This window comes from Emydura macquarii, unplaced genomic scaffold (genome assembly GCF_026122565.2).
Source record: "Emydura macquarii macquarii isolate MOO-44397 ecotype Brisbane River unplaced genomic scaffold, CSIRO-AGI_Emac_v2 contig_1781, whole genome shotgun sequence".
Lineage (NCBI taxonomy): Eukaryota > Metazoa > Chordata > Testudines > Chelidae > Emydura > Emydura macquarii.
Genome location: NW_027131918.1, coordinates 259,546 through 270,129, shown reverse-complemented (window position 1 = coordinate 270,129; position 10,584 = coordinate 259,546). Strand labels below are relative to the sequence as shown.

The window sequence follows — 10,584 nt, the reverse complement described above, 5'->3', positions numbered from 1 at the left end:
TGTATAAATTATGGGGACGTTGATGGACATTTCGGCAGCTAGCGGCGTGTTGATGGGAAAACTGCCCCTTGAGCAAGCACAGCTGTGAAGTTGGCCAAGGGACACACTGCCAGGGGCCCGTGGAAAGTGGCTTGCGGAGCAAACCCAGCCGGTGTGCAAGTTGTGTCCCAAGTTGTTCGTACCAACAGCTGTGTCCTAACTTGGCTTACGCAAGCTGGCGTGACCAGATGCATTGCGCAAAGAGCTGGGAAACGCCAGCTCCCATGGCAAGAACTCAGAAGTGGACGTCTCGTTCCCTAATTGGACGGGGAAAGAGGACGACTCTCATGTTGGATGGACATTTCGCATCTTCGGAAGATGTGTGGGTCAACATCTGATTGGTCCATGCCAGCACCTTGTAGAAGAGGAACCAAGTTGGGCCATTCAATACATAACACCCTATCTCTTTCAGCACATTGCTTCCCGAAAGCTGAATTCACCTGGAAGGATGTAGACTGAGGTCTTGGGTCGCCTCATGCCCTAGTGATGACCCAAACTATCTATCTCAGATAGGCATCTTTAGCTCTTTCTATTTTCCAGCTATTCAGGCTGCCCACTAGCACTCCAGGAAAGGACGTTGGTCGTTCTGTCCTTCAATCAGTTGACCACTTCCCGAAACGGGTACCCAGGTGCTGCTTCTGTGTGCACTTGAAAGAACATCGCAGAATTACGGAGTGTCTGTGTTCTGCCACAGGTTCCAATCAAGATTGCTGTCAAGTAGCTTCAGAACTGAACCAGGTACTGTTGCTGATGAAGATTGCTGGACACTGTACGTGTGTCTACCATAGTGAATGGTTTCACACTGCCATTCACGTTCTAGGTGTGTGTAGACATAAAATGAGACCAAGTCTGTGAGTTTCTTAAGCTGCACTCCATCTATCACAAATGTAGGTGTTTCTGTTAGATAGTTAGGTATGTTAGAGCCGGGGGTTAATATAACTCATTTGGATATCGGTGGCACGAGTTGGCTACAACAGATCCCTTGGGAAGGAGACCGTGGTGAACTGGCATGTGAGTAATTGACCAAATTGTCTCGTGATCTTGCTTTGGATTGTTTTCCCTCTGTTGCATTAGCAGCATCAGCACTGATAACCAATTGGCACAAGGGACTCGTAGTCAAAAATCTAAAAGTCACCTTCCTGAGATAGCACTTGAGTATAAATGTTTTTTGCTGTTCTGTTTGGGTCATTTGATTCTGAAAACCTGAATGTTCACATCGACCTATTTTCTAGTTGATATTGGCCAGATCATATTATTTTTTGTCTTCTATAGGGACACTATTAATTGCTGTTAAGGACCTTTAATAAAACTCTGTAAAACTAAATTCAACTCTCTCGAGTCCTTTTCTTTAGTCAAGCAAAAGAAATTAACAGTACCCAAAGAAATGTGATATGGATAATCAGTGAACTACAATAAAACTTCAGAGTTACGAACACCAGAGTTATGAACTGACTAGTCACCCACACACCTCATCTGGAAATGAAAGTATGCAATCAGGCAGTGGCAGAGACAAAGAAAGAAAGAAAGAAAGAAAGAAAGAAAAAGAAAGACGCAAATATGGTATAGTCCTGTGTTAAACGTAATTTTCTACTAAAAAATAAAGGGAAAGTTTAAAAAGAAAGATTTGACAAGGTAAGGAAACTCTTTCTGTGCTTGTTTCATTTAAATTAGGGGTATGTCTATACTGACGGCGGTGACTTTGATCTTTCTGGATCGATTGAGCGGTCAGCGTAGATCCGCTCACTCGATCAGGAAGCCGACATACTAAAACCACCTCTTCAAGTGGTGCAGTGCAGTGAAGACACCATGCAGAACAGAAGTTCAGCAGTCAACAGGAGTTATGCAAGCCACTCTGCGTAGCTTGCGTAACTCCCATCGACTGTCGCCAAATCTCCAGGTAGGTGTAGACCAGGGCTACCATGGTTAAAAGCAGCATTTTTCTTCTGCATAGTAAAGTTTCAATGCTGTGTTAAGTCAATGTTCAGTTGTAAACGTTTGAAAGAACAACCACAATATTTTGTTCAGAGTTATGAACATTTCTTCCCCCTCTTGCTTCTCCTTTTTCTCTTCCTTCTCCTTTTTCCTTTCTTCCTCTTCATCACAGAATCCCACTGGTATGCTCCTTTTTCTGCATGTTTCACTGAGAAACAAAGTATTTCAGCACACCTAACCCAGTGTGGGCGATTAATCCATTTCTCAAGCATAATCCTACATATGTTCATGTTGTTTTGCAATGGTAATTAAGGCCACGACCTAGTTAATTTACAGAGGAGGCTTGCTGGGATATGAATCTCACAACGCCAATAGCCTAATGTTAACTAGCAATGTGGGTTGTAGCAGTAGGACAGGCAGTGCCATGGAGAGGAAAGGGTGACACCTAGAGATGTAACGGGAATACTGCACCTTGTTAAGATTAGTAGTATAGTTTCATCGTATAGGATAGGCCCCATCAGAGCATCTACTCTGCCCTCCTGGCCGTGAGCCCAAAGACTTTAGTTAGACCAAAGTGTCTTAGCCCTCAGGAGACTAAACTGGAGGGACCAAGATATGTGGCCAATTGTGCATGGAGAGGGAAGGCCATCCTTCCTGACCCCTGCAGGCGACTGGCTGCATCCCTGAAGCATAAGACTGGATTACAGTCATGGTCTGAATGCCGCATGGCAAGTGTGGCAATCATATCAAGGGTAATGCAGACAATCCTATTCTCCCCACATGAAGGGGACTCAGCGTGGTTATCTACTGCCATTGCTGGACTTTTAGCATAGGTCCGGGGGTTCCTCCAGCCAGTCAGGCCATCTGGCTAACAAGGGGCTTCTGCTGCAAGCCAACTGCGATTCAGCTGTGAGTCCCTTGTTGCTCAATAAGGGGCCGGAGCTAACTGATCCCAGGTTCCAAGGCAAGCCCTCATTCCTGGCACCATGCTGGTCAATTTCCGTGCGTAGACAACATGGGTGTCTCAAGTGGGTGGAGCTTACATGGTGGGAGGAGCTTGGAAGAGGCTCATCAGGCCTGCCAGTGAAGGTAGCTTTTGGGCCCCAAAGACTGGGGTCAGCGAGAGGGGAAATCAGCTCCAACAGAGTGACTCCTGATTCACACCTGGGTGAGCGAGAGGGGAATCGGCCCAATGACTCTGCTGGAGTGACTCCCGATTGACATGGGGGATCAGCCCCCCCCCCAGGTCCTGGCATGGGACAGGCAGCAGGGGATCAGAACCCCTCTGTCTCTCTGTGCCATGTGGGGGGAGTCTCCCTCTGAGTTGGACGATGCCGGCAGCTTGGTCCCACAGGGGCCAGTTCCAGCCTGTGGCTGCAGAACGAGTCTGATCAGCCCCGCCTCTGCTGGCCTCCGCCCCGGCCCATCTCTTTGCTAGCGTCTGGCTGGGAGGCCCCTCTGCTGGGACCAGGGCTCACACCTCCAGATCGGTCCCTGGGGCAGGCTCCCACCGGAGCCATGTCCACCCCCGGTGGTGGATTTGACTGGAGAGTTGGTGATGGGTTTATTACATGAAAGGAGCCCTGGGTTGGAAAGCGACTCCTGAATGCCGGGGACCCAGGGCCTGCGTCTCAGAGTGTCGGAGGGATCCCCATGCCGGCTCCGCTAAGGTATTTGGGGGTCATGCCCCATGGCCCCATAATTTGCTTTTCATGAATCCACCAGTGCCATCCACTGGTCCCTGCCCAGGATTTCAATTCAGAAAATGCCTGGAGCCAGCAAAATCTCTGGGCATCACCTCTCAGAGCGAAAGCAACAACCTCTGCAACTAGGATTTGAACCTGCACGGGAAAACCTCATTAGCTTTCAAGTCCAACGCCTTACACTTGGCAACCGTAACTGAGAGCTGACAATATTTGTGCCTCTTGTTGCAGAGAGTCTGGTCTGTGTTGGTGTGATGGGGGAGCTGTCAGGTCTCTGGCTTTCTAGCAGGTGCATTGCTGAGAAACATTGACTGGAGGATACCTGGGTATAAATCGTTTTGCCACTTGATGATTGGAGGATTCATGGGTATAAATCATTTTGTCTGTTGTTGATTAAAGGGTTCCTGGGTATAAATAATTTTGTCCCTTGCTGATTTAAGCGTAGTTTGGTGTATATCACTTTGCCCAATTCAGATTAGAGGATACCTGGGCATAAATCATTTTGCTCCTTGTTGATTGGAGGATACCTGGGTATAAATCATTTTGCCCATTGCTGGTGGATCTTGCCTTTATGGAAACCTTCCTGGGTGGAGCTACAGCCTTGCATGGAAACATCTCCAGCTGCCTGCCTCCCTGGGTGGGAAAGCTTCGCTTTTTGTTTCAACAACCCAGCAATAACAAAACCCTTGCAAAAGATGCTGGGGATCAAACCCAGGGCATCATCCCTGCAAAGCAGGAGTTCTACTACTGAGTTACACCCACCCTACACTGTCCTACCCCCCTCCCCATCGCCACCACAAGCTCCTCTCCGTGCCTGGTTCTCAGCCCAGCTCCCCAGATCTATTTCCCACCCCAGGAAGATTGAGCCAAGGGCTGTTCCCACACCCCTCTCTGCCTCCAGGCCAGGCGTGATCTGGGGTGGGCACGGGCCTGCAGTTAAGAGGGGCAGCCTGGGCCTAAATATGGGGAGGGGAATATGGCGGGGGTAGGGGAAGCTATGCGGGGAGCAGATTTGCCCTTAGCAGACTGGAAGCCTTTAAGGCTCATGGATACCCTATGGCCCTAAGAGGAGAGGGGGTCCCCATATGGCCCAGGGAGGGGGAGTCCCTCTTTGTCCCATATGGCCCTGGGAGAGAGGGTCCGTATGGGGAGGGGGGAATCTCCATAGGAGCCTGGGGAAGGGGAGTCCCTATACGTCCCATATGGCCCGGCGGGGGGGGTCCCCCCTCAGGGCGGAGGGGGCAGGAGCCGCCGCTCCGTCCCTTCCTGCCCTCAGTTAAGATGGCGGTGTCGGGCTCATCATCGCCGGCCGCGCGCCGTTCTCGCGAGATCTCCTCTAAGCGCACGCGCGGGCGCTTTGTTATTTTTTTTGTCTAGCGCGCGCGGGGTTGGGTGCAGCCCGCGCCGGTTACCAGGGGCAACAGCTGGCGCGTGCGCGGGCCCGAGCCTGGAGAGGGAGCCGAGTGCGGGGCGCGCGGAGCCTGCGAGCGAGCGAGCGAGAGCGCGAGCCCGGCCGGGGTGGGATAGCGGGGGGGCTGGATGGGGGAGGGCAGTTTTCAGGAGGGGTCCCGGGGGGTTACTATGAGGGGAGGGGTGGGGGAGGAGGTTCCTGTGAGGTGGGGGAGGGCAGGGGAGGGGTGTCTGAGGTGGGGGAGGGCTTTTTATGAGGAGGGGGCGGGGGAAGGGGGTCTCCACTGGAGAGGGGGGTTGATGAGGATGTGGGGCGATGGGGGAGGGGATCTCCGTGGGGCTGTGCGATGAGTGGGGGGGAGCACGGCGGGGCCAGGGTGAGATGGGGGGTCCACGGGAAGGCGGAGATGAGGGGGGTAACGGGGGGGCTGTGATGAGGACGATGGGAGATGGGGGGGCTCCACAGGGGAGTAATTAGGGGCTGGGGGCTCCACTGGGGGGGCCTGGTGCTGCCTTCGGTCACCCCAACCTGATGCCTTTGTTCCCCCTCCCGGCCAGACCCTGCCCACGGGACCCAGCCTGCCTGCGCGGCGTGGGGCAGCCGGTGATGGCGCTGGTCCATGGGCTGGTGCCCGCCCGCTTCCTGACCCTCACGGCCCATCTGGTCATCGTCATCACCATCTTCTGGTCCCGGGTAAGAGACGCCCACGACGTGCGCCCACGCTGCCCGCCCACACCCGTGAGATGTCCACCGGGACAACAGGCCCGCCCTGGCCACGCACACCCCTACGATACCCGCGCCTGTGACGTACGCCCCTACGACACGCCCGCCCTGGCCATGCACACCCCTATGACACGCCCACCCCGGCGACGCACACCCCTACGATACCCGCGCCTGTGACGCACACCCCTACAACATGCACGCCCTGGTAACGTGCACCCCTACGATACCCGCGCCTGTGACTCGCACCCATATAACACACTGACCCTGATGATGCACAACCATATGATACTGAAAACATACACCCACCCCATGACACACACCTGTGTGATAACCCTGTCTTCCCTACACGTCGATGCAACACCCTTACAATACCTGCAGCTGCCACTCAACCCCATACAGCATGCCTGTCCCAACGATGCCCGCCTGCCCCAGCAACGCACACCCGTATGGCACCTATCCATATGAAACACACACCTTCCGGCGACAGTCTGCCTCAGCACCACCTGACCGCCGCTACGGCGCACGCCCTGCGACACGCACATGGATGTACTAGCATACTCGCCGCAGAACCCAATGTACACAACCCTCCGACACACACCCGGGCTTCCACCTCACACATGCTGCACACCCCTCCCATCCCCCAACGTATGCACACTGCACACCCCATGCACAGGCCCTTTTCGGAGGCGAAAGGAGGGATGTGGGGCAGGCTGCAGGAATCAGGGAGGGGTTGTGGTGGCAGGGAGGTGGGCAGCAATGGGACTGGAAGCCAGGACTCCTGGGCTCCCCCCTGCTTCTGCTCTGCCCCAGCCAGGCCTCCACTGAGGGGGGGGGGTGCCCGGGGAGCTGCTGCCCACTCCAGGGCTGATCTTGCTGCCCCTTCTCTTCCAGGACAACAATGTCCGCGCCTCTCTGCCCTTGCAGTACACCCAGCAGGAGTACGAACGCAGGGATGTGGAGTGAGTCAGTCGGGGGAGCGGGAGACCAGGGGGTGTGGGAGGGGAACAGGCCTGGGGGGTATAGGGCTGGGATAGCAGGGGGACAGGTGGGAGGAGGATGGGCCCAGAAATGGGGTTGGGGATGGGGGGGAGAGGCATGGAGGGCTGGGGGGGGGGTGGTAGGGGCATGTGTGTAGGGCCTGGGGGGGAGCCTGGGGCAGGCAGAACTGGCCTGGGAGCAGGGATTGGTGGGACCCAGGGGTGCTGGGCTAGGGGGGTTGTGCCCCCCGCCCCGTCCTGGGCCGGTGTAACCCAGTGTCTCCCATCGGGGGTGCTGACCCCCCACCCCAGGCTGGTGGTGGCCCTGTCGGTGACACTGGGCTGCTTCGCTGTGGAGCTGGCCGGCTTCCTCTCCGGGGTGTCCATGTTCAACAACACGCAGAGCCTGCTATGTATCCTTCCGCCCCACTGTGTGTGTATGGGAGGGATGGGGGACACCCCATGTGGAGGAAAAGTGCCCCCCTACTGCTGTCTGTAGCGTCCCCTCCTGCTCCCCCCCAGGTCATCCCAGGGGGCGCTGCCTTTGATGGACACTCGCTGGCTCCCGGGGGCAGGGAATGGGATGCGGGTCCTTTCCCCTCTCGGAGGTGGGAGAGAGGGGACCGGGGCAGCCCCCTGCCCTGCCCCAGAGGCAGCTGTCCCCCTCTTCCCCCTCAGTCCCTGTTTTTGGTCCCTGACTCTCCTCCCACCCCAGCCATCGGGGCCCACGCCGCCGCCGCCGTGTCACTCCTCTTCTTCCTCTTCGAGCAGTGGGACGGCAGCCTCTACTGGTGGATCTTTGCCTTCTGCAGGTCAGTGGCCCCCCACATGCAGGAGCCACAGCCCCTTTCGGCTGTGGGGCAGCATCAGGGGCTGGCGGGAGCACAGCACAGCGCTCCAGGGAACTGGCGCCCCCTAGAGGGGAACAGCCCCGTGCCCCATTCCCTGCCCCCCGAGCCAGCCAGCCCCCCGCCCTGGGGCCGGATAGGAGCCGGCACCCCCCAACAGGGAAAGGGCCCGTCTCCCATTGCCTGTTCTCTCCATTCTGGGTTATTTCCCTGACGACTCTGCCCCAGCGCTGGCCGCCCACTGCAGCGCCTCCATCTGCCTGTCCTTCTTCGTCTCGGCGCGCTGGGAGAGCGCCACCTACTGGTACATCCTGGGCTTCTGCAGGTAGATGCCCCCAAGAGGGTGTGGGGGGCCGGGCCCCTCGGGAACGTCCTACTGGGGCTGACCCCGCCTTCCCTTGTGCCCCCAGCGCCCTGCCCGCTGTCCTGGAGATCCTGCTTTTCGTCTCCGTCTTCGGGTTCAAGAAGAAGCCCCTGTGAGCCGGAGCCGTGCCCCCCGGGAGGTCTGTGCTGCTGGCCCCACAGGCTTGGAGCCGGGGGGCGGGTACACCCGACAGGAAGCTCACCAGTGCCCACCGCTGCTCTTCAGACCTGGCGCTGGATGGGGCAGCTCGCGGTCGGGGGTGGCTGGATGGGGCAGTCAGGGCCTGGTGCTCTGCATTTAGGGGGCGGAGCTGAATTAGCCCCATAGGAGCCTGCAGCCTACCTGCCCCAGGAAACTTCCCGGTGGCAGCAGACGGTACTGCACCCTGTGTCAGCCCCATAGCAGGCTGCGTTGCGCCCCCAGTGGAAGCAGGTGGTACTGCACCATGCAGTGTTAGCTCCACTGCAGTGCAGTGATCGGACTGGTGGGGTGGAGTCCCTAGGAAGTGGCTGTTCCCCCTCTGGGCGTGTGCCCCCCAGTGGCAGCAGGTGGTACTGCACCATGCAGTGTTAGCTCCACTGCAGCGCAGTGATCGGACTGGTGGGGTGGAGCCCCTAGGAAGTGGCTGTTCCCCCTCTGGGCGTGTGCCCCCAGGCCTGCTGGGGCCCCTCAATAAAGCTGTCTTGCCTAACCAGAGCAGGGGTCTGTGGCAACCGGCTTCCTCCTCCTGTGGGCTGGGGGGCAGAACTCACATGTTGAGGGGCTCCGGGGATGAGACAGGGGTGACTCAGCAGGGGGTGCTCTCCTCCACTGCCAGCCCCACAGAAGGGGGCGGCAGGGCGGGAGTGAGGGGCACCACAGAGCTGGAGGGTCTGAGTGCATGTATGGGGCGCATGGGTGCTGTGGGGTACGTACGCCCCGTTATCCCACCTGGGCAGGGCATTAGGGGTGAGTGTCCCTGGGGGAGTAGAGGGGCTGTTCCTGTGGGGGGGGGGGCCTACAGAGCCCAGGGAAGGGACTCTGGGGAGGATCCCCAGTGTGTCCCCCCAACAGGTAAATCACACACCCATCCTACAAACCTCCATCCATTCCCCACGCCCGTCTGCCCCCATCCACCCCGTCCCTCCCCCACTCATCATCCACTCCCCATCCATTCCCCCACACGTGTCTGCCCCTCCTTCCATCCCACCCCCCAGCCCAACCCATCCATCCCCCCACTCCCCTTTTGTCCAGCCAGCCTCCCCCCTTACCTTGGTGTCTCAGCCCTGCCCCCCTCCCCACCTGATCTGTCTCTCCTGCTCTCACAGAGCCGGGCGGGGCTGGAGTGTCTGGGGGCAGCGGGGCGGGGGAGTCCCCAGGAGCTGGGAGCATTTGGGTTAAAGCCCCGTAAAGGAGAGAGGCGAATTTCCACCGCTCAGCTGGCACGTGGGCCCTGGGTCGCTGGAGCCCGACATTGTCTTCACTGCAGTGTTTAGCCAGATCCGGGCACCGACCCCCTCTGAGCAACCGGCTCTGACCTCCCCCCTCCACCCCACACACAGAAACAGCCCCGATCTCTGTCAGCAGGGTCTGTACAGCGCCTGGTCGGCGGGCCCCGATCTCTGTCGGCAGGGTCTGTACAGTGCCTGGCATGACGGGCCCTGATCTCTGTCAGCAGGGTCTGTACAGTGCCTGGCACAACCCGTCCTGATCTCTGTCAGCAGGGTCTGTACAGCGCCTGGCGTGACAGGGCCCTGATCTCTGGCAGGGGGGTCTGGACTGTGCCCGGTAGAATGGCTGCTCCGGGCTAATGGTAACTCACAGAGAAAGGAGAAACGGAGCCCGTGTGAAGCCCCTGGCCCTTGCAGTTAAAGGGCCAGTTCTCATACGGGGGCTACACACACACACACACACACACACACACACACACAAAATCAGGGGTCCCAAGAATTGCTCTCTGGGGCGGTAGCTCCTGCCTAGTTGGTGCCCCCGTGTGATGTCTGATGGGGCAGAAACCCACCCCTGCCCACAGAGAGGCAGAGACTGAATGGCCCGCAGTGGGGGGGATGTGTGTGGGGAGGGTTGTGTATATGTGGGGGGACACACACACACACCCTCTTGTCACACACACATCTGCTTGTGATGCACACGCACACATCCACTTCACACACACACACACCCGCTTCTCACCCCCCCGCTATGCACACACACACACCCACACACATTCACTTTTCTCTCACACACACACAACCACTGCGCACACATGCATATCCACTTCACACACACACATATCTGCTTCTCTCATATACACAAACAGCTGCTGCGTGCAAAGACATACACATCTGCTTGTGATGCACACACACACGTGGTTGTCACACACACACCTCTGCTTCTGACACACATATACCCACTTCACACATACACACCTGTTTTTCTCTCTCTCACACACACACACTCACCTGTTTCTCACACACACAACCACCATGCACACACGCATATCCACTTCACACACACACACACGAAATGGGCTTGCCTGTCTGTCCTGGTAACTACGGCCACAGCCGTGAAAGCGCAGCTAAGAAAATATCTCCCCGCCCCACTGTCTTGA

General features: G+C 57.4%; 1 protein-coding gene across 3 annotated transcripts; it reads left to right on the top strand.

The window, feature by feature from the left end:
- The first annotated feature begins 5,061 nt into the window (after window positions 1-5,061).
- Window positions 5,062-8,548, top strand: TMEM107 (transmembrane protein 107). 3 transcript variants are annotated; one of them, XM_067556466.1, is made up of 6 exons: window positions 5,062-5,192; window positions 5,643-5,778; window positions 6,700-6,767; window positions 7,098-7,198; window positions 7,862-7,958; window positions 8,044-8,330. In XM_067556466.1, exons 2-6 carry the CDS (start codon window positions 5,692-5,694, stop codon window positions 8,111-8,113), a joined length of 423 nt encoding a protein of 140 aa, XP_067412567.1. In that variant the 5' UTR covers window positions 5,062-5,192; window positions 5,643-5,691; the 3' UTR covers window positions 8,114-8,330. The 3 variants fall into 3 exon arrangements, with proteins under 3 accessions (XP_067412567.1, XP_067412566.1, XP_067412565.1); XM_067556465.1 differs by lacking the exon at window positions 7,862-7,958 and adding an exon at window positions 7,501-7,597; XM_067556464.1 differs by lacking the exons at window positions 7,098-7,198; window positions 7,862-7,958 and adding an exon at window positions 7,501-7,597 and having other exon boundaries at window positions 8,044-8,548.
- The last annotated feature ends 2,036 nt before the right edge of the window (window positions 8,549-10,584 follow it).